At 33.4% G+C, this 24883-nt stretch overlaps 2 protein-coding genes across 6 annotated transcripts; both read left to right on the forward strand.

The window, feature by feature from the left end:
* Positions 1 to 7335: 7335 nt before the first annotated feature.
* Positions 7336 to 14516, forward strand: LOC109013897 (MADS-box protein SOC1-like). Of its 5 annotated transcripts, none has more exons than XM_018996147.2 (9): positions 7336 to 7684; positions 8161 to 8250; positions 8481 to 8672; positions 11614 to 11695; positions 12287 to 12348; positions 12493 to 12592; positions 12698 to 12739; positions 13242 to 13283; positions 14174 to 14516. In XM_018996147.2, the coding sequence occupies exons 3-9, from the start codon at positions 8491 to 8493 to the stop codon at positions 14318 to 14320; spliced, it is 657 nt and encodes a 218-aa protein (XP_018851692.1). In that variant the 5' UTR covers positions 7336 to 7684; positions 8161 to 8250; positions 8481 to 8490; the 3' UTR covers positions 14321 to 14516. The 5 variants fall into 5 exon arrangements, with proteins under 5 accessions (XP_018851692.1, XP_018851694.1, XP_018851691.1 ...); XM_018996149.2 differs by having other exon boundaries at positions 8177 to 8250; XM_018996146.2 differs by having other exon boundaries at positions 7336 to 7637.
* A 4609-nt stretch (positions 14517 to 19125) lies between these two features.
* LOC109013899 (polygalacturonate 4-alpha-galacturonosyltransferase-like) lies at positions 19126 to 24504 on the forward strand. The gene is made up of 11 exons (XM_018996158.2): positions 19126 to 19304; positions 19400 to 19555; positions 20536 to 20570; positions 20688 to 20747; positions 20867 to 20995; positions 21120 to 21183; positions 21329 to 21375; positions 21591 to 21925; positions 22029 to 22386; positions 23077 to 23664; positions 23912 to 24504. Exons 2-11 carry the CDS (start codon positions 19414 to 19416, stop codon positions 24185 to 24187), a joined length of 2034 nt encoding a protein of 677 aa, XP_018851703.2. The 5' UTR covers positions 19126 to 19304; positions 19400 to 19413; the 3' UTR covers positions 24188 to 24504.
* Positions 24505 to 24883: the final 379 nt, after the last annotated feature.

Genomic DNA, 24883 nt, shown 5'->3' on the forward strand with positions numbered 1-24883 from the left:
CATGGTTAAACATATACCAAATAGATCTATAAATTAAGAGCAATGCTAGGTACAGTCCCCACTTAGGGACTGCATGTACAAGTCTAGACTATTTTAACTTTAAAATTTTATAAAATTACAAAATTATCCATTCTAAAATAATGTTTTCTCTCATTTAAGCATGTGTCTGCACATGCAGTCCCCACTTCAAGACTGCAAATAGAATTTCTCATAAATTAAACAGTTGCAATTTCTTATTAAGAATATAATATAACTAACTAAATCATCTATCTCTTCTTATCAGTTTAAACTTTTGAGGTAGGTGATGATTTTATATAATATCAAAGCAGATCGATCTTGAGTTCGAATTCTAACTCTACAATACTTTATTCTATTTAATTAAATATTTTACGTGTTGAACTCATTCATTGAAGTAATATATCTTTTAAGACGGTAATTTTACATTTCTAATTAACTAGTACTATTACTTTAATATTCTAGCTAGGTAGCTAGCTGTATACTTCATTTGAAAACTTCCGACAGCAGCCTTTTTCTTTTTTATTTCCCCTTTTTTCCAACGTTAGTGAAAAATATGGATATCTTTTTTGAATTATATAGTACTTCTACTCCAATATCCTCAATAATTTGCTGCATTAATCCATACATGGTTAATTGATTGCACAATTATTGGGTAAATATAATCAGCAACATTTCGGCACTCATGAAATTGACTAGGTGGACTGCACATGATGAGTACGTTAGCTTGGAGCAGATTTCGCCGGCCGATTGCTTAATTTAAGGAAAATGCTAGTCCCACCGCTATTCCTTCCCGCTTGAATGTCCCGCTTGATGTGGCATCCAAGTGTCATGACTTAATTGATTAAAATATATCATGCCTGCATCCCAAAAGCGGTTGCTTCTCCCTCCAGAAAACACACTACCTTCTTCTCCCTCCCCTCTCCCTGCACCCTACCTTCTTCTAGCCATCTCTCCCACCCGAAAATCCTCTCCCCTCTCCATGCATTTCGTGTTGTGCTAGGTTTGTCCTTTTTTTTTTTGAATAATCAAAACTCCACATAACTCGTTTGATTAAGATCCACTTACATGAACCCTTAGATATCACAATATACCATCGACCCATTCGCCAAAACCTCCCAAAAACCCCAAATCAGCTGCAAGTCCTCCCCCAAAAACTCAAAGCTCATCCTCCATCCTCAAATACTCCCCAATATCCGCCTGGTGCAGCACCACAATCCCATTTGGGTCTTGCTTTCTACAATCTTGGGTACTCTGCTAGATTTATTCATGATTGCTTCGGTTCAAAGTTTTTTTTTTCACCACTTTCTACACATCCAAACAAACCATGCAAAATCCAAAAATAATAGAGAGAAGGAAAGAAATGGGTCTCTTGTGCTGGACGAGTTCTGTCGGGAGGGGTTTGGGGGTGTTTTTTTCATCTAGGCAAGAAGAAGTAAACGAGGCATTAAAAAAAATAGAAAGCAAAGCAACGTGACAGTCCACGTCAAGCGGGAACAGAAAACGGGAAGCTATAGCGGTTGCTGTAGCAGCGCCCTTAATTTAAAGCTGGTCTGCATGCAAGTACTGTCAATATTGGTTGAACCACCAAATTATGTTTATATATATATATATATATATATTAGCGGTTATATAACGTGCAAATCACGTTTGCCCATTTATAATGTGTCCAAAAAAAAATATGATGTGTACAAATAATATATTTTTTTTAAAAAAAAATTTAATTAGTTAATAATTTAATGCACAGGAGCAGGAAAATAAATTTTAACAAATATTATAATGATAACAAAACGTTATAGTAATATGAGTAATATGAAAATTAAAATATTTTAGATATTTTAACAATAGTTTTCTTAACAAAATATATGAATTGTGTATAATTCAACCACAATACTCAATGACCCAGAAAGAATTAAAAAAATACATAATCTTTTATTTCTATATTGCTCTCACATTTTTTCATCATTAAAATAAGTCTTTTCTATTTTGGAAACTTCAAAAATATTATAATGGTAAAAAATCATTTTATCTAAATAATTTTAGTTAATTAAGAGTATTATGAGATTTAAATTATATTAAAAATTTATAATTATTTATATGATTTTACCCTCTTAAAAATATTTAACAAAATTCTATCATTTATTTTACTGTTTATTAATGTTCACGAGCACTGTTTATCACTGTAGCACATTATTGTAATATTGTTCGGCACTGTTGATTATTGTAGCATGTTTCATACTGTTCGCACTGTTTAATACTGTTTATTGTTGTAGCACTGTATATTATCACTGTTCAAATCGTTTATAGTTAAAGAATATATATATATAAAAGGAAGGTGACATGCATTAATTAACGACACGGGAGAATAATCCAAAAATCTAATCTATTATTAATGTTATCTTGATTCCTTAACTTCTCTCAACTCATTTTAACTCATCATTATAATTTTTTTAAATTCTAACATAAAATATAATAAATAATTCAAATTTTTTAAATTTTAAAATAATAATAATATTAAAAAATAATATTCTAACAATATTTTATCATATCATCTCAACTCAACTCAACTCAATTCAACATTTAAACGTAATCTAAATTGTATTGTGGGAAAAATTACCATCATGATCAAATATCAATACGACTTGCTCGTAATTACGTATCGTCACCAACTAAATCGAGGACGCAATAGTACTAGTACTAATATTACTCAGAGGATTAATCGACTGACGTCAATATAAGAGAATTTTATGATCGACGTGAGAAGGGAATATTAAACATGACATTTTTTACCGGTGTTTTTTTTTTACAATGCTAGAGATCAACTTATTGTGCATTGCACTCTTCACACACCTCACATAATTTTTTTTTTTCAACCCAGCACGTTAGGTTTGCTGGGGCTTCCACCAACAGTAGGTTGTGAATAAGATTTTTTCGTTTTTTTTAATAAGAAATTTTAAACAAAAACCACATGTTAAAATCCACGAGCTCTAGGAAAATCATTTACTGCAAGAGGGATATATCTTATATGAGACCTACAATTAAACATAAATCAATATGATATATATATTGACATACACTGTTGTAAAGAAATGTTATTCATGTCTCATATATATTAATAAAATTCTTACATAACATAATTTAATTTATAAAACAATAATATAAAAATCGTATCCAGCTTCATGGTTACATATTTTAAAGTCACTCTAATATTTAAATTAGTGAGATGCCATTTGGGTCACTTTTAATATAAAAATACCAGCTCGTGAACATCCTAGCTAGGCTCCTAGCTACCACATTCATCAAAATATACAAGGAAAGAAAAAAATAATAATCGAACTCGGACAAAAGATTTCAGCCATTGAGAAAAGAAAAGTTGACTGCAGAGAATTCGAGGGGACTACGTAATCATAGCCATTGGATTGTAAGACCACAAATGCCGAGGTCGAATCTGGGCTGTCGTTTGGAAATAAAAAAATAAAGAATAGAGTGAGTATTGCACGCCAGGTGTGGTCCCCCCCACAACGTACCTAAACCCTTTTCCCGTGGCGAACATAAGTGTGTCGCATCAGACCCACCACTCAACGAAGTGACGGGTGTCGGCACCACTAACATTGCAATCTCTCTCGTTTTCAAATGGGACGTAGACGTTAATATCTTCGGAATCTTCTATTATTGTCGTTTTATTAAAAAGATATTTCTTTATAATTACAATATTTTAAATATATTAAGTAAATCTCATTATAAGCCTTTTTTTTTTTGTTCCTATTAATAAAAATAATTTTTTTAAAGTGAGGTCTATTTTTTAAAAATAATTTATATTAGATTTGTCTATTTAAAATTTATATAAATCATTTCTCTTATATTTATCTTAAATCGTAGATAATATTAGAGAAATTGTTTTTCTTATTTTAAACTTTATCTCACATCAATTTATATTTTATATGTCATGTTTTAATTAAGTTATTCTTAAATGACCAAAAATCTTGAAAAGTATTAGAAAAGTGACATATTGCAGTGTGATTAAATATAATAATATTAAAAATCATTATTAAATTATCTAAAATAAATAATTATAAATAAATGTTTTTTAAAAAAAACTCTTCATCCGTAATTAGGATGTTATCCTAGATTCCTATCGATCTATCTATGGTTAATCTATTTAAGGAAATAAATAAACTAAAAAAACTGCACGAACATTAAATACAATAAAACCGACTAACTGCATCCCTCTGAACACGTCACCAACTTTAATAACCAAAGCTTTTGAAACTAAAGCACCCGAGGCCACCACCTTGTCGGCCGGCCCCATAATTAACAAGATCGAGCACCACAATCACTACACATACAGTAAACATCTTTCGAAATGAGTAATCTCGCGTACCAATTTTAAATATATAAATTTTGTGTAGGTTATTTATAATAAAAAGTGAGTTTTACTAATAAAAAAATAATAGATTTTTGTATACTTTTTAAAAATATAATCTATTTTATATATATATATATACTTGCGTGAGATTATCTATTTGATAAAAACTTACGTATAATTTATCTATTTGGTACTTGTATAAATTACTATTATCATTAATTATAAAATCTTATTTAGATAATGAGTTGATCTCAATTCATCTCATCTCATTTTATATAATTATTATATTTTTTTAAAATTTTTAAATAAAATATAATAAATAATTTAATTTTCAAATCCTAAAATAAAAATTATATTATAATAATATTTTATTTAACTTTCAACTTTTATCTCATCCAATCTCAATTCAACTCACTATCCAACTTAGGATACGTTTGTATTCACAGCTCATCTCAACTCATCTCATTATTATTTATTAATATTCAAGAACTTTAACTCACAAATCTCACTACTATTTACAACTCATCTCTTTACTATTCACAATTCATTTCAATTCATCTCAAGTCATCTTAAAATCCAAACGTATCCTAATTTCTCATCTCAACTCAAGTCTACACACATAAATAGCAATGATTGTGTCGTGATTCAGGGGCTTATTAAATCACACGTATATATATATATATATATATATGCGCATTTCATACAAGAAAAAAAATATTATTTTGTGGTTTAGTTATATTTAGAAATTATCTATTACCAAACAAAACCTTTAAAGATTAAGCAAAGTAATTAAACTTAGCTTAAGAAAAAACTTTTTTGTATATTGCTTTTTTTTTTTCTTTAGATAAAAGTCTTGTTATTTTTTTTATATTCTTAAATTACGTTTGAAAATTGAGGTGATTTGATATGATTTATAAATATAGTAAAAATATAATAAAAAATAAAAATAAAATAATCTGAGTATCTTAAAATCACTTCACTAACATAACTTGAATACTAAGAATGGAAAAAACGAGTGGAGTAGGATGGTCCACTTCCCGTAACACTAACGTAATAACATGTGACAGGTTCAAAACAAAAAAATGCAGCAAATGTAGAGAGGCGCGAGGCGTCCTTTTTGCGTAACATAGAGTTAAGGGAGCCCCCCCGCACGAAGCTTAAAGGAGAGAGTGGTGCTATTTTGTAACCTGGGCATGTTGATTTTGTGTGCTGATTTTATGTGCGGTTTAGTGTAATTTATATTTTTTTTTTTTGTTATTTCAAATATTTTTTAAATATATTTAAAAAATTTTAAAAAATACAAAAATACAAATATATTAATAATGAAAATTTAAAAAACAAAATTTTTAAAAAAATTAAATATATAAACGATTGAAAAACAATATTAACATTATTCGACGAAATAAGCCAATCTGTCACCCGTCGTGAGCTGGACACACTCACTGCCTCTCTTCCCCCCCCCCTATATACATACATACAGAGAGAAATGCTAAAGGCACGTATGGGGGCTCCGACAATGTTTATTTATTTATTTAATAAGTAATGAATTATTTTTTAATAATATTATAATTTTTTTAAATAAATATTTAAAAATATTAAAAATATATATGAAAAAAAGTGAAACAAAAATTACATTGTCGGGATCCTCCATGTATGGTTGTAGAGCCACTTGTGTGTATATATATATATATATATATATATGAAAAATCAATTTATTATCATCCTCTCGACATCATTTGATACATTAAATAATAGGTTTAAGTAAAACATAATAAATAATCTCATGTTATTTAATATATATCACATCATAAGATGATGAGAGGATGATAACAAGATGGATCATAAGTAGCATTACTCTTATATATATATTGAGAAATAATATTTACGTTCATAAAGTGCGCAAATCTCACACTTCTTTTAAAAATAAATAAATAAATATGAGACTCATATGAAAATTTAAATTTTTTTTTAATTATAGACTCCATTATTTTCAAAAGGAATGTGAGGCTGCACTTGCACAACCTATAATAATATCTAACATTATATATATATATATATATATATATTTACCTTGAATCTACTTTTTATTTCAAAAAACTTACAAGAATATTTTAATCCTAAATTTGTATCTAGAATTATTCACGATTTACATGAATTAATCCACACGATCATTACTTGTATTCTTATTAAATTGATTTGAGTAAATAGAATGGAACTCACTTTATTATTTAGTGTATAATTCTACCGAATGCAAGCCGAGCTAATACCAGAACTAATATCAGGGACCATGGTATTAGAATCTCGACCGAAAACATCTATCGGTCGGTTTGAACTAGACCGATTGAGGAATCACTTGGTCTTAATTCAAGAAAGATTGTCTTGAGATTGGGTTTTTTTTTTTTTAATTCGAATCGGACCACGGAGTTTATTATATAGACTTTTAAATAATTTATTATATGATATTTTAAATAATATATTAAATTATAAATTTATTTTTATTTTTAAAGATTACCTAAAATTATAAATTTATTTTTATAAAATCAGAAAAATTACCGATACTGATTTGACGTTACAAACAAAGGTACGACCGAATGTGGGGACTGATCGAGCCATAATACTTACCAAATTTATGGCATATTAAATAAATAAAGAAAATAGTTGTAATGATCGCAGAGCGATGTGTTTTCGGCTTCTGATTGGTCCGTTACGTACGAATTAGTACGGATGAAGTTGACGTGTTTCTAACATTGTACTCACTCACTCTGTTTTAAGGCTGCCCCGCCTTCCTTTTTTCTCTCCATCCAGCATTCTTATTTTTGTCTGTGTTTTTGTTTTGTTTTGTTTTTTTTTTTTCTGTCGCTTTATTTTTATTCGTGAGTACTTTTTGATCATGCCAATAAATAAAGAAGAACAGAACAGTACCCATTCGGTTGATTGTAATGCTAATACGCAGTCTCTCTGTCTATTTCTCTCTCTTCTCTCGTGACTTTTCCCTTCGCCCTATCTTTTTTATTCCATTATTTCTTTTGCCTTTTCTGAAATTAAAAAAAAAAAAAATTGTGATCTTTTCGGATCTCTATTTGGGTCTTACCAAAACAAGCAAAGGATGAGGTTTTCTGTTGCCAACCTTTGGATTTATAGTAACTATTATTACACATATACAAAGTGGGGTTTCAAAGAGAGATGAGAAGATATATGAATAAGGAAAGGCCGCTGTGTGCATCTGTTTCGCCTAATTGCTAGGAAGAAAAGACTGGTAAACAGAAACAACGGCAAAACACCTACCACTTCTGGGTCTTCTCAGTTCTGTGTTCTTTTTCAAGTTTGTTTGTTTTTTTTTTTTTTTTTTTTGAGATTTTGTTTCTGATCTCACAGTCCTCCGATTTTCTTGGCTCTTTCTTTTTTTGGTCTCTTCTTTCTCCGAGTCCGAGCTTACTGGGTTTTTTTTGCCTATTTGGTACGGTTTCCTTCTTCCCACTTTTAACTATTTTTCCTTTTCCTGATTAGTGTCTTCGCTGAGCTTATTTCCTTTGCTTTGGGTTGTCTTCTGGTATTTTAATCAATCAATCACCCAAATTTGCATCTCTCTGGGTGTTTTAAAGATTCATTTCTTTGCTCAGAAATCTCAGATCATTTCCTTTATTCTCTTTCCTTTTTTGAACTTCCACCAAAAAGCTTTCTGGGTTTTTCCTTGTTGCAAGACTAAATAATATCCTTTCTTATCGCACCCTTCTTCTCCTTGACATTATTTAATTATTTTTTGATTAATTTGTTGACAGCTATTAATCTGATCAGTTGAAGAAGATCTGTTGGTTTCTAACTCCTGTAATCTATTCCTCCGTCTGCTTGGTTGTGTTAACAAACCTAAGGTATTGTTGTTGTCTTCTTCTTCTCTCTCTCTCTCTGGAATCTTCTTCCTTGTTTCTCATCAAATAGTTTCTGGGTTTGGCTGTTTTTGCTAGAATTTCTCACTTCCCTTTGAATTGTGTAATTGTGACCTTTATATAAATAACATTAAAAAGTCAACTCCTATATGCATTAGAGATTAGTACTCTGTGTGTGTTTACGGTCATAGTACTGAGCTTCATTTTCTTCTCAGGGCAGTGAAAATGGTGAGAGGAAAGACTCAGATGAGGCGCATAGAGAATGCCACAAGCAGACAAGTGACCTTCTCCAAGCGGAGAAATGGGCTGCTAAAGAAAGCGTTTGAACTATCAGTTCTTTGCGATGCCGAGGTTGCACTCATAATTTTCTCTCCCAGGAGCAAGCTCTATGAATTTGCAAGTTCCAGGTAGAACCATTGCTACATTTTCTTGAATTATTTTGTGTTATTCATACCTTAGATATTAATTTCAATATTTCTAGTGTATGGGAAGGAGTGAATTCTCACTGTTATTGTGTTTATATTTAGTTAATAATAGATTTCATGCATATGTTGATATGGGCTTCTTTTCTTTCTTTTTTTTTTGCACTTTAGGGTTGTATATATGGCCTTAAGTAAACTTTCTCTGTAGACAAGGTGGAATCCTTAATACTCCAGCTACTTGTTTATATCCGCGGAGAAAGATAGAAAAGAGCAAAAGAAAAATATAGCTAACTAAACCCAAATATTAACTACCTTTTTGCTATTTACCGTCACACACACAAAAAAAAAAAAAAGAAGAAGAAGAAGAAAGAAGAGAGAGAGAGAGAGAAGAAGAAGAAGAAGAAGAAGAACTTATTGCTGATATATACTCGGTAAGAGCTTAGAGTTTATACCACGAACTTGTATTCTTGGTTTTGGATCATATAAATATAACACATTCCGTCCTAATAAGATGCTTATAATGGCTCCTTATCATCTGTTTGTGTCAAATATACGTTGTATGTTGCCAACTCGGCAATTAATTCAAATGTCACAATTTACAAGAACTTTTACATTGTATTGATAACTATTTTTTTTTGGTATCATTAATAAAGTAGATAATATGAATTGTACTTCTTTGGTTGATTTGTGGAGCATATATAGTACATAAGATGTTTGCAGCTTGGACAGTGGGTCGGAGTGTACTAGCTAACTTGTTCTAATCACTGACATATTGTATTCTGAAAGATCAGAGATGAGCTGATCGATGTTGAAATTTATATAATATGTTTATAGAGATCAGAGAGAGAGAGAGAGAGAGAGAGAGAGAAAGAGTACTTATCAAGAAAAGAGATAGATTATATCAAGCATCCTTAATTAATAGTGGTAATTAATATTATTAACGTTAACGTTAATCTCGCTTATGTTAAATTGGGTATATGTTTAACTTTCTGACAATTTAGTTCTTGCATAATCAAGACAGGCAATACAATTAAAAAAAAAAACTCCTATCTTTCTTATTAGTTGGTACTAACATCACATGGTTAGCTAGAATAATCGGTGGGAATTAACTATCATTAATGATTAGTGATGATAAGGGTCATGCATTTCTTTTTTCATTATCTAGGACGTACGTTTCGTAATTGATATATATTATAGACAGTTTTATGTTAAATACATGTGCGCGCGGCCTTGAAGCTGTGTTTTTAGGTCTATGGTCTGCAACGAGACACTATTATAATTAGATGGTACAATGGCGTTTTGGAGCATTGAATGAGGGGTGACCTGCCCAATGGCAATTAGTTCATGATGAAAATAACCATCATTTTCCCGGGAACCTTAGTACATTCTTCAAGTGCTTGTTAGCTAGAGACTCTTTTTAAACTGATTTATCAGTTGCATTTATACAACCAGAAAATATTGGACTTGTCATTGTAGAAAACAGAAGAGAAGGAATCGATGCGACCTCACCTTTAATGTACGTAGATCATGTAGTGATGTACTCGTACGTCAAGCTAGCACATGTAATAAATGCCAAGGAAGCTCCATCCATAAGTTAATCATCCTTTATAAGGATCGATCTCACCAATCCCTGATTTCAAAAATCAACTGCCAATCTTGTATTATACTTCTTATTTGTGTTAAATTTCATATAAGATACATTGATGGTAAAATTGATGATGATTTTTGTATTTTGTTTTAAAGTTTATAAAAGTTGTATTGATTTTTATGTTTGAGTAATGATTAGATGAAAAAATGGAAACTTTGAAATAGAAATGTATTTTGTGTTTGAATGGTGTTTGCAGGAAATAAATCTATGAGAAATTTTGAAAAATGTTAAGAATTTTGAAAATTTTCATGTTTGCCAAACATGCTCTAAGACTTGCATGGATTGTATAATTAATTATTTGGGCCAGCTATAAGCGTACGTATGTGTGGCTATTCTTTTGTGGAATCATGACAAACGGAATTATCAAGTGGAATTACTTTTCAACGATAGGTGGCATTGAGACGTTACAGTGCAGATTTGGAAAAGGATGGGACTGAGTGCTGGGAGATTTCAATACCCTGGATTTGTGTGTGAAGTTTCACATGCAGCTGACTGATTGTAAGCTCATGTTGCATGAGTGCTAGCTTGCATTATCTACGAAAATGTTGAAAAAAGTGATTAGCCAAAAAAAAAAATGATGAAGACATAGGGCAGGTATCCGATAGGTATTATTTTTTACCAATAACAGAACTTAATTACATATATCGCCAAAGGTCACGTAGTCTGAAGGATTTTGTCTGAAATCTACAAATTTTACTTCATTTCAAAAAGGGAACCTGGCTCCCAGCATATATGAGGTTAATGACAGCTCTGACCTGTGTGTTTTATGGGAAATATTGTTCCAAAACATTGATTTAGAGTACTGATCAAGACTATGAAAATAGGTACTGAGTATGCCACTCATGCGAAGAAATGGCATACGATGTTAGAGAATCTTTAGCATGAGAATCAGAGTAGAAGAGCGACATGAAGATCATGATTGGAAACAGATTTTATGCTCATGGGAAGTAGCAAATTAGCAAAGTTGAGCAGATAATCTTGCCCTTCTAAATAGGTCAATTGAAAAGATACAATATTACAACCATGCATGCATGGAAATATTTAGAGAATTTATATCTTAACGGGTTGCACGTTGCAACATTAATATTTCAACCATTGTTGAACTCTCGATTGAAAATCCAGCTTATTTCTAATTAAACATGCACACATGCAGTTGTTGTCTGCTAATAGTAACCCTTTTTATAAGATGCATTTACATGCAATTGCTAGATAATCCTTGTTAAGTATTTGGAAAGAGTAGAATAACTGAATGCAGTCATGTTGGGTTTAACTGTTCAGCATGCAGGAGACAATAGATCGCTACCGGAGGCACACAAAAGACACTCAAACCATCAACAAATCGGTTGAACAAAACATGCAGGTTGTGCCTCATTTCCTTGGATTGTACCAATTTTCTTGATTTTTTTTTTTTTTAGAAAGAAAGAAATGTTCAGAACATGCAGTTTGTTGCAACCTAATTAACATTGAGACTGATATCCAATAATGACATCTAAAATGGCATGGTACGAGTACTACTCTTGTTGGCACTAATTGGCAGACAACTATACAGTCTCTTAACTCAGTTGGGAGCCTAAATACCTTCAGGTTGGTAATTTGGGTGTGTTGCTCCATATATAAAAGCAAATGGACGTGTGTTAATACTCTTTGATAATGCTGTTAGCTGCAATCTCGGTCTCCTATGATGCCTAAGATTATCTTATTTTATAGAGAACCTGCGTCTCATTGAATGTGAGAAACTGAGGAAGTACTTGACATTGAACGTTTTAGTGCAACTTGTCTTTTTGTTTCCTTCTTCAAGTTTTATATAACATTGATACGTATGTATTAATTCCTGTAGTTGTACGATCGAAGAAGATTCCAGATTGTCTTGGTGTTTGTCATGCTATTCTTGGTGCTCATGATCACGCTTCTCTTTTTGTTCTTTTTGTCTGATATCGATATGTAATGGCAGCACCTGAGGCATGAAGCCGCAAACATGATGAAGAAGATTGAGCATCTTGAAGTTTCAAAACGGTACTGCCAGTCCGAGTTTATTTTTATTTATATTTTTTACCTTTGATTTATCGTTTGAATTTAGTCTAACATGACTACGTACGTACTAATTCAAGAATGATTATATGCACCTTCAATTAATATATTATATGAATAATGCCTCAGAAAACTCCTTGGAGAAAGTTTGGGAGCATGCTCCCTTGACGAACTACAACAGATAGAACAACAGTTGGAGAGCAGCGTAATCAAAATTAGAGCAAGGAAGGTAAATTTTAAAACCATCCTAATTAATGAGTTTTCACAAATTTTATGAAATTATAAAAATTTAACATGCTTAATTAATTAAATCTTCGTCTATATATATTTTCAGACTCAGGTTTTCAAGGAACAGATCGACAAATTAAAAGAGAAGGTAAAATGTAATTTGATTGATAATTTGTAAGGCCTTACACACGTTTTTATTCTTGTTTTTGTGTTGAGAATTTATGATAAGAAATAAAAATAAAAGGGATTCTTTGGATTTTTCATTGATGTTTGATAAGTCGACGTACGCTAGATGCAGGCCCGACGTTTATTGTGAAGTAATTCATGTATAAATGTTTAGTGGATATTCCACATTAATTCTGTGGAGTGTGTGTGTGTGTGTATATATATATATATATAGATAGAGAGAGAGAGAGAGAGAGAGAAATGTTTCATAAATTATTTCAATTACGAGCTGATCCAGTGATATATTAATTTTAACCTCTTGGCCGGATATATATAAAGCATATTTTACAAGTCTCTCTTCTATTTTCTCCTTAAGATCAGTTCTCAGTACTCAAATTGGACACTAGCTATAAGCTGATTTTTCTAAAGAGAGAATGTTTCATCAGCTGCTTACCTTTGTGCTTTATTTTCTAACTAAAATTCAGGAGAAAGCCCTAGTAGCTGAAAACGCAAGGCTATATGAGAAGGTAAACTTTTGTAATTATTATTTTTAGTTCTGCTTTTTTTTTTTATTATTATTAATGTTATTCTTAATGTTGTTGTTTTTTTTTTAAAATGAAAGTCATGTTATTATTAATTACTAGGAAGAGAAACACAAGAAAGGGTGAGAGTCCCAACAAAAATTGATCCTAATAAAATATATAAAATACAAAAATGAGGAAAAATAGATTGGAAAATGAAACCAAATAAAATAGTGCACTATCCACTCTTGCTGCATCCTCAGTCCATATTCACATATAGGGATATATATATATATATAGTAATAGGAGTGTATGGAAAATTGCCAACTCCTAAAGAAAGAGCAAGCAGCACTTTGTGAACTCAGTACTACTGCTTGTCGCCGGCTAGCTCGCGGTGTGTGGCCCCCCCAGCTTGCGTTTGTAGAAAAATGATCTGCTGGTGGTTCATGGTAGATTAGTGTAAGAGAAACAAGAACCCATTTCCTACAAAGACGGGAAGGGGGGAGAGGAGGGAAGAGGGACAGTGCAGGTTTTTTTCTTTTGAGAAGAGAGCACTTCCGGTGGCTGCGGCGGGGGGCGCCAGGGGGTGGGGGGAAGACTTCTCAAGCTTTTTTGGAGTCTATATATGCACCCTGAACCATTCTGTAAGGAAATGACAAACAATAGAAATTGGCAATCCTACAATTTTTTAAGTTGAATATTCTGATCAGAATCCTGTATGTTAACTAGAAATAAATCTCAGCTTGGCTTGTCCAGCTACAGAAATCAATGTAATACCACCTATAATTAGGGAGCTTGATCAGCAGCCATTGGTTTAATTATATATAAACTTGCATTTTGTTTTGTTTTTTTGTTTTTATTCTGTATTATTAACTTAAACTTACCTTTGCGCGCAGTGTGGTATTCAATTACAGCATGGAGCAAACGAGCACAGATCAGAAATTTCACCTTTTGAAGAAAGTAATCCAAGCTCTGATGTGGAGACTGAATTGTTCATCGGACCTCCGGAAAGGAGGACAAAGCGTTTAACCCCACCAACTTGATGCAGGTCGATCTTAACTATGCACCAAGTCGATCTTTGCAAATATAATCACTCTTTCCAATAATCTGAATCAAATCGTTGCACGACTAAAATATTATTGCAGTACTTCCTCTGCAGGCAAATTGTAAGAACTTGATACTTGTTTGCTGAAAGTAAAAGCTGTGATTTTTGATATTGGATCTTGCTGCATTTTATTAGACTCTTCCTCCGGTCTTTTTTAAGCCCATTTATTTTCATTAATTAGATTGTATTGTTCACAATCCGTTGGAAAATTTCTCGTGTGCATGCCACCAACTACTATAGCTAGCTAGGCGAGTTGCTGCCATGCCCGTAGCTAGCAAACCCAGTAGACAGTAGTTGAACATATGTGGAAAGGGTTTGGCACCCACCTACATGACCTAGCCAGTTTGTTACTGGGCGTTAATAATGCCAAACCCTAGCAATTTCAGAGTCGCAGAAAATGTGAAGTCTCCATGAACTGTTCATATTTCTTTCCAGCGAGCAGTACTGGATATGCATGCATGTCCTTGCATTGCCCTGATGCATGATCAAACACCCTTCCATTTTTCTTCCTCCATTAAATATTTTTTCAAATCAGAATGTCCATTCAACTGGGCTTTCTAAACTTTCTTAGTTTCCGGCTGGGAAAATAAAAAGTGTGTATCCGATGCTACTACTATCTGATATTTTCAATTCGACAAACACTTAATTATTGAAGCATGCATGTCTCATATATGCTTAATTAATTGGGACAGTACGTTGGACTGGGAATTAATGCAATTAATGCATGCAAACCTATAATCCAAAAACATTTTCTCTCTACCACGAGAGAAAAAGTAATATTATGAAGCATGAGACAGCATACAAGCCTAGCTATTAGCCAAGGAATTTCTTAAAATTTCTTGTTACAATTTTGTTTTATTTTATTTTCTAATTTAAAGAGATACATCTAAATTGTTAATGTCAAAAAAATCACAACAGGCCGAAATGGGAGAAAATAGCCATTTTTGGCCTATTGAGGTGGTCTAAGACTAGATGAGACAGTTCGAAACCCACGGCGGCGGTCCGGAATAGTATTGGTACAGTACCTGTACATACATTCATAACAGTAAATAGAGAATAAATACATAAAATATAAATAGAGATTGTTTGAAGGGAAAATATAAATTGAGACACATATTTACGTAGTTTGGCATAAGGCCTACATTCACAAGTTGTTTGAAGGGAAAATTTAGTATAATATGAGTGTTTTATAGTTTCTCATAATATTATATTTTTTTTATGTACAATGGAGGTCGGAGATCTATTTTTTGGAGAAGATGATGTTCTGGAGATCTTTTTCTTGTAATAGTTGCTTAGCCTTCTGGAAGAAGTCTCTCTTTCATCTGATCTGATCTCTCTTTATTTTGGCCCATTGGAGTGGTGATGGGCTGCTTTATGTCTCATCTCACGTGTCTGAAATGTTTTTTCCCTCCTTTATCTTTTTCCACTATTTTCCCTTAACACGGCCTGCCTTCCCCTACTGTCTTCTCATCTGACATTTGATTTTCCTTGTCTCCTTCCACTTGCTTCTTAACGATGATCCTTTATTAGGCAGGGCTCGGTATGGGCCTATTATTTTTATCTCATTCAGACATATCATATGAATACTTATGCGTCAAATAATGATGCCCATGAACACTATTAAATACATTGAAATTCGCATATACGTTGTCTATTTTTCTTCAAGTTATAATAAGAAATAAATATTTGGATAAAAAAACTTAGAAAAAAAAAGGAGAACGTAGGCATCATCCTCGCAAAGTCGAGTCCTATATTATATTGAGGGGAATGATCTAGCTAGACTCTGTTGAGAGCATTAGTAATAAACTAGTCAAATGTTAATATAAGTTTGTAATTTAGCTATATATGAAAAAAAATATCTATATTAGACTAACTAAAAGTTCAAAATTTAAGATTTGAACTACAGTAAATCTAGACTCCTCTCCAAACATAACGAATTACTGTTCATCATTAAATCTATATTTTATTATTTCACCTATTTTTTCTCGTTCTTTTCTCTTTCTTCATCCCATTTCTCTCGTTTTTCCTTTCTTCATCACGAAACGTGCGAACAAACCTTTCTCTCTGTCTTGAGTCCTTCGTCTTCTTCAACCGTAAGCACCCAAGAGACCTATGTTTTCTTCCCCGTTTTTCCTCCACCAGATTTCCTCCGTTTTTGTGGATGTCAGTTTATGGGTGTCAACCTTGCGCATCTTCTTCGACGGGCCTCGACTCATGGATAGTATGCAATTCTTCATCTATTTATTTGGTTTCACCTGATCTATGCATGTATGCGTTTCATGGTTTCACCAAATATTGAACGCAATGGTTCTCTAAACGTGGTTGTCGGAACTCTGTTTCCTTGCGTCGTTGTCTGGCTGAAGTTGTTGTCGCCACACTCTTCGTCTCTCGGTTTCTCTCGATGTCGTAAGTCCTATGTTCCACTTCCCTCTCCCTCTCTCTTTCCATCACTCAGTCCGATCGTCACATCTAGAAAATCTGGTATCACTCCAACCCTCCAAGAAATCATCTATTACAGATGCATACCCACCGATTGTTTCTTTGTTGTTTCTCGATTGCTTTGGCTGACTAAAATTTTTGCATTATTTTGGAGATATATAAATGTTTTTGAGCAGTGTATGTTTTATCTTCATCTGTGAATTGAAGTTTTTGTTACAAGAAATGTTAATATTCCAAGCGGTTCTATAGGACAGTGTGATTTCATTTGAGTTCAATGATCATTCGTCTCCGTTTGGGGCTTTCAGATGTCAGCTCTTTTGACTATATATATATATTTATATTTATCTGATTAGTTTTGTTCTCATTTCGGATTATGAGAATCTAGTGGGGAAATTCTGTTGGGCTCAAATAAAAGTTTAGTACGTGATTTTTTGTTTTGAGCTAATTGTTCCATTTTTTACCAATGAATTTTTTTTGGAAGAAATTTGTGATTTTTATTTAGTATTATAAAAGTTTGAATATGTCAAAAACTGTTAAGGAAACTAATGAAGGAAGGAAATATGACAGTTTGAATCTTATTTTTCATGTTGTTTCCTTTATCAACTTATGGAACAACCAGTTGATCTTTGCCAACCAGGTTTAGTAAGTGCAGTTGGAATTTTGGATGGAGGTGCCTAATTCAACTTATTTATTTTCTTTTTCTTTCATGTCCTTATTGTTTCTGACATTATTGTTTATGTCCCAGCAATCAGAGTGAGTGTTTTCTTTTTTGTAAAAATTTCAAATTTACCTCTGAAAGTAATAATTGAGAAGACCTTTAAACTAGAAGTTACTTGCAAAATAAGTTTTTGTTTATTACAATCAAGGCTTGATGCTAAAATCTTGTGGGATGTTGTAGTTTTAGGGTGCTGCTGAGGGGATTTTGAGTTTGGGGTTTCTAATGTTGAAGAATTAAAAGACTTGAAGATTTTACTGCCCAGATAGGAAAATATTGGAAGGTGGTGCAAGATTCACCAGAATTATAGGCCTGAATAAGAATGACAACAACGACGATGATCTATTGCAATGATTTTAGTATTATACCATAAACTTGATGAGGAATCCAACATATCCATTGACAGTTTTGGAAGTTTGCAAACAAGCAATAGTGGAGGCTCTGTTGCATTGTTGTTTCCACGCAGTTAGCCAAGTTGTTGTGGGTGCTGTCTTGGGATCCATCTTCTGTATTTTGTGGTTATGGTCTTGGGATGCTTTTGTTCTACAAGCATTTGATTCTAGTTTTATGGGTTCAAATAATTGTTGTTCTGGGAGCTGTTGGGTTTTGCCTGAGATTTCTTGTACATGTAGTTTGTAATTGGTTTTGAGATGAGGAAGAATTCTTTAATTAAAATAAAGTTATTAATTAATATATGAAGTGTATTTACAAAATATATAAAAAAAATATCAAATATTATTAAAATAATATAATAAATATTATTATTTTAATTTTAAAATGGCTAGTCCAATATAGATTCACCTAACTAAAAGTTAATGTTATAACCAAAAGTTAAGATGCTAACCAAACTTTAGACTTGGCATTACCAATACTATGATATTGTAGCTTTTCCATCTAAATAATTTAATAACGCGAACAAATAATATAGTTTTAGAGGAAATGTATTTTTAACCAATAAATTGGATTGATGATTTGTACGGATTCTCTCTCTTTTAATTTTTATTTTTTTCAAGACAGTCAATATTATTTGATTTATGTATTTTTTTAAAAAATATTTAAAGATGTTATAAAAGTATTTAAAAAAATATAATTTCAATAATAAGCATCGATTGGAATTCTCGGTTCTAATAACATTATTAAAAAATGTTATGTATAGTTATTTTTATGTATTTTTTTATATATTTTATTAATGTGATTAATTATATTATTTTTTTAATATAAAAATGATTGTATATAGTAAAATTCTAACAGGATTCATATAGTTAGTTATGGCCCGGAAAGGAGCAAAGATGGAGTTTCTCTTTTCGAGTCAAATAGAATTTAAAAAGAAAACAAAAAGTGAGAAATTCATGTAGCTATCGTGATCTACTTACTGGCTAGGACTTGTAGAATGCATGCGTCAGTTTATTTATTTATTCTATGAGACTGTATGAGTATGATTATTGGTTTTCTTGATTAGCGGAAGAAAACTCGGTCGGTCCGTAAAATAATAAACGAAGTCCTCATGACAACGACGTCGTCTTCGTGCCGCTATTAAAGGCACATGACACTTGAATTTTTGTTTTTTATATTTACCTGGAGCAAGAAAGCGCAAGAAAGCTACAAACCCCCCCCCAAAACAAATCCTAGAACCATTTGCCTCTGAATTCACTCTCTACTCGCTGCATTTTCCTTCTTCCGCTCTCTTTTTCAATCATCTTACGGGATTGCACCGGCAATAAGCACAAAAAGCCGCCCGATTCCCCAAGATCTTCTCCCAATCCCACTCGTAATACAAACACACGCATTCCCTCCCTCCCTCCCTCCCTCTCGTGGTTATTATGTTTTGGCTCACTCGAGTAACTTTTTCTCTCAATGTTCTAGGTTTTGATTCGCAAATGGCGATGAAGCGGGGACTATCAGGCGCGGGCATCCACAGGAACAAAGGCGGTGGATCTCGGTTCCCTTTAGCAATTATCATTCTCTTCGCAGTGCTCGTGCCCTTGGTTTTCTTTGTCGGCCGAGGACTCCACCCCACTGGTCAGCTCTAAAACCTTTTTCTGTATTTCTCACCTCCCAAGTCCTACTATGGGAGCTTAGTTTCCGGATCTCACTTAATTAAACTCTATTGCATACCCATTACTTGATCAAGATTTTGGTACTGATTGTGTTTGCGTTCTGCTAGTGCTTTTATTGCTTTTAAGAGCTCTATATTTGTTTCATTCGGGAATCAGGATAACTACTTCTTAAACTGCAAATTGAATATCAAGAAAATTTCCTCCAATCTGTTAGTGACATGATGAAGTTTTGGATAGTGAGTGTTTGTTTCTGAATATTTTTTTTATAAGTATTGTTTCTGAATATTAGACCATGATTGCTCATTGATGGAAATTCAGTGCTGCACATTTCTGAAAAAATGGCTATGACCCGGTGGATGACTGATATGAAGTTGATTGGAGCAATATACGGTTTTGTGGTTTTGATAGTTGATAATTGCTTCCAGTAGGGTTCAAGGTTTAGAGAAGTAATATACCTTGCTCTTTGTGCAATGCTTTTTGTGCTCTAGCTTGACTTTCTCCAATCCTTTAGTCTACTTTGAGTCAAATTTCTTGGGAAAATATCATATCCAGCCGTTCCCCTGATTGCAATGTTTGGTTGGAGATTGTTTGAGTCTGGAAAGTTGATGATTCATTGATTTTGACAATAGTGCTTCAATGAAGTTGTGGATAGGGACCTTTTGGAATGCGAATGATGCATGTTTGTTAGTTGCTGATACGAGTTTTAAAAACCTTATGATTAATATTATTCTACTATGAGGTTCAGATGAAGTCCAAAATATTATTCCACAATGACTTAACTTGTACATGAAAATCGGTACACTCGCCAGCAAAGGTACCATAGTATACTACTAGCCTAGCATACCATCTTCCAGATCAGTTCTGGATGCTTGTAGCATGTATTTATATATGTTTGTATTCATCATTTTGTAGTTATAATTATTGTTGTTATTAATTGCACAGATCTGGATGATCTTGCAACTGATCCTGGTAAACAGGTAAACTTTTTAGGCAGTTCATTTCTAGTGCTGATTATATAATTTTTCTATAGTGGCTTCTTTCTGCTTCTTTTTCTTTATCTTAAAAAGAAGAACAAATTTGATGGAATGGTGCAGAATGTGGATTGGAGAGAAAGATTGGCATTGCAGCATTTCAAATCTCTCTTCACAAAAGAGGTAAAGTGCAGGTTGATGAAGATTTAATTGTGTTGTCCACATGTCTTATAATACTAGTGGTAGTTATTTAATGTCAAGGTTTCCTTACTAGCTGGCACTTCTAAAAATTCTTGTTTTAGGTAATTGATGTTATCACAGCCAGCACAAGTGATATGGGGCCTTTGAGTCTTGATACCTTTAAGAAAAACAACTTGTCTATCTCATGGAAAGTCGTTGGGACAGACACTTCAGTTGTTGACACTTCTGAGGTTAGGATGACCATGCATCTGCTTGAATTCACTGTTATCCCTTTCACTTTTTTGATTTTGCAACTGAAGGCTCGTCAATTAATAGCTGCTGATTTATTGATGTGTTTTGGTTGTGTTTTCAAAGCCAAGCCAAGCAGCTGCAGTTGTTGGAAAAGAAACACCCAAGGGCAACAAGGAAAATTCTTCAGGTGATAATATCTTTTGTTGTCGCATCTGCATATGGGATACTCTGTTAGTTGCTTTTCAATCTTGAAGTTTTGATGTTTTTTCATAGTGGCACATCTCCAAATGAATGATGTTTATTATTTACCTTTGATATCGTGCCCTGTGCAGATGATCATGCTCAACTTATTGGCAAACCTGCAGACCTAGTCCGAAGGGTAATCGTCATCCTTGGATGCTTGCATGTTTTTGTCACGATGTTGGTCTTCCACTTCAAAATATTTTTTGACTTGGAGTAGTTAATTATTTTCCACTTATAAAATAAAGGAAGTAAACATTATCACTATAACGTTTGCTCTTCAAGGATTTTCCCAATGTATTAACTTCATTAGTTCTTGAGTTTTGATATATACTTCTTTAAGCTCTTTTGCAGCAATTGCGAGAAAAAAGACGCATAAAGCGTGCTTCTGAGTTGATACAACAGGATGATGAAGCAATTGTAAAACTTGAAAATACTGCCATTGAACGCTCCAAATCAGTTGACTCTGCTGTTCTGGGAAAATACAGCATATGGAGGAAAGAAAACGAAAATGAGAACTCTGACTCGACAGTACGCTTGATGCGGGATCAAATGATAATGGCAAGGGTATATCTAACTATTGCAAAGATGAAAAACAAGGTTGATTTATACCAAAAACTGCAGGCTCGGCTTAAAGAGAGCCAGCGGGCCCTAGGAGAGGCCGCCACTGATGCCGATCTACATCACAGGTAATAAATGTTAGGCATGTAATGTCATTGAGAATGCCACTTCTTTTTTGTATATTGGTATTTTGGCACTTTTTACCCTGTTCCATGTTTGATCTGTTTCTAGTGCACCTGAGAGAATGAAAGCTATGGGCCAAGTTCTGTCAAAAGCAAGAGAGCAATTGTATGACTGCAATTTGGTTACAGGGAAGCTGAGAGCAATGCTTCAGTCAGCTGATGAACATGTTAGGAGCTTGAAAAAGCAGAGCACATTCTTGAGTCAGTTAGCTGCCAAGACCATTCCAAATGCAATCCACTGTTTATCTATGCGCTTAACCATTGAATACTACCTCCTTCCTCCAGAGAAGCGGAAGTTCCCCAGAAGGGAGAATCTGGAAAATCCAAATCTTTATCATTATGCCCTCTTCTCAGACAATGTATTGGCTGCATCAGTGGTTGTAAACTCAACTGTCACTAATGCTAAGGTGATGTAGACTATCTTATTCTATTTTGCTGACTTAAATGCGTGCCTGTGTATGTGGATGGCTTGGTGGGTATCCATCCAAAGCATCAAACATGGCTGTTGATGCTCCTTAATCATTTTTGTCCCTGTTTGACATATTTGGGCTTGCCATCTCTGGTATGATTGGTTGCATTTGATATGAATTGTTATTTCTGCACTTGAGATATATTCATTAACTAATTGTTAGGTTTTTTAGCTGATTTTGCAATTATGGAGCTCTTGTTGAGAAATGTGTGGAGAATAAGCCTTTGAATCAGACGAATCAGGGCCATTTAGCATTGCTTTGAGTTTTGCAGAATCCTTTTACTTTGGTAGGGGAACTTTGCACAAACGGTTTCCCATGGTTGGCTGGTGTTAAATTTATTTGGTTAGAAATGGTGGGATGAGGCATGAGGGAAAATGTAGGCAAACACTCTGAAACTGCTTTGAGGCACAACATGTGTGTTTGGGATGCTGAAATGCAACATTAAGCAGACGCTTAAATTGTTGATCTTATGAAATTTTTCTAAGTGGGGCCTATATCTTTGTGGACCTGACATCATTGGACATATGCCACATATAATGGAGAATTTGTTCTTCTGAATTGAAGCTTAGATGCAAGTTGCTTGTTTTCTCATTCTTGACTAAAATCTGCTTCTTGGCTGCATTGCAGGACTCTTCAAAACATGTATTTCATCTTGTCACTGATAAACTCAACTTTGGAGCCATGAATATGTGGTTTCTGTTGAACCCTCCTGGAAAAGCCACAATCCATGTTGAAAATGTTGATGAATTTAAGTGGCTTAATTCATCTTACTGCCCAGTTCTACGTCAACTCGAATCTGCTGCAATGAAAGAGTACTATTTCAAGGCCGGCCATCCGACCACACTTTCATCTGGTGCTGCTAATCTGAAGTACAGGAACCCAAAGTATTTGTCAATGCTTAACCATCTAAGGTTCTATCTACCACAGGTTTATCCAAAGTTGAATAAGATCCTCTTTCTTGATGATGACATTGTTGTTCAGAAAGACTTGACTGGACTGTGGTCTGTGGATCTCCATGGAAAGGTTAATGGTGCAGTGGAAACCTGTGGTGAGAGCTTTCACCGTTTTGACAAGTACCTTAACTTTACAAATCCTCATATTGCAAGAAACTTTGATCCAAATGCGTGCGGTTGGGCTTATGGGATGAACGTTTTTGATCTAAAGGAATGGAAAAAGAAGGATATTACTGGCATATATCATAAGTGGCAGAACATGGTGAGGCTTTGAAACCTTGCATTACTTTGCATCTGTGTTTCATTCATTGTTCCATGTAGAGGCATTTTATGCATCTGACCTAAAATTGATAGAAATCTATTGTTAAATCAAGTTTATATTTCAAAACTGGCCGCTTGATTCTCTAGTACTATTTCACCAAATATGCTTTAATTTCTGTTGGTATAAAAAGCTTCATATCATAATTCATTTAATTATTTTACCTTGTCCTTGTCTGTGTTGGCTTTAGAATGAAGATAGGGTACTTTGGAAGCTAGGGACATTACCTCCAGGATTAATTACATTCTATGGGCTGACACATCCTCTTGAGAAGTCATGGCATGTGCTTGGTTTGGGTTACAATCCAAGTGTGGATCGCACCGAGATTGAGAATGCTGCAGTTATACATTATAATGGCAATATGAAACCCTGGCTGGACTTGGCAATGACAAGATATCGGTCGTACTGGACTAAGTACATCAGGTACGATCATCCCTACCTTCGCACCTGCAACCTAAGTGAATGATCTGGATTACTGGGTGGTAGAAAGTCTTACTGCGAGATCAAGTCTCTTCTAACTAAAACGTCGCTTTTGTTTGCTCAAGCGCATGGGGGATAAGATTCACTTTCTTTTATGTGCAGTATTTCCCACATCACATGATTGCTTAATTCTTCTTTTTAATTCATTGATTTCATTCCTCACCCCCCATTGAAACGTTGTAACTAATGTCTCGTTGACCTGTAAAAACACCCCTATTGTATCTCACTTTGGAGGTTAGTCCGATTTGGACAGGAATAGGAGTCGAGTAGCTGTATTCATTGAAATTGCTCGGTTTGAACTAATGGATGTGTTTGGATCCTGATGTCCCTATCTACTCAAGAAGTTCGTAAACTAGCAATGTTGTTACTACTGAACTTGATTGATTTTCAAACGAATTATCAAATACTGACTGATTACAGAATGTATTGTGAAAAAAAGGCATTTCATAATTATTTTGCAATCTATTTTATAATCGGTCAATGTGGCAATATCTGTTTTATAAAATATATATATATATATATATATATATGTTTTTAAGCTGTTTCCAATTTGATTTGAATTTTAAATTTTGCATAATCTTATCTTATTTTTATTATCTATTATTATTATTTGCACGTGGAGCTCAACATGCTGCTGATCCAACAACCAAATGTCATTCATGCAAACACAAAAAAAATTCAT

Source organism: Juglans regia, chromosome 12, assembly GCF_001411555.2.
Source record: "Juglans regia cultivar Chandler chromosome 12, Walnut 2.0, whole genome shotgun sequence".
Classification (NCBI taxonomy): domain Eukaryota; kingdom Viridiplantae; phylum Streptophyta; class Magnoliopsida; order Fagales; family Juglandaceae; genus Juglans; species Juglans regia.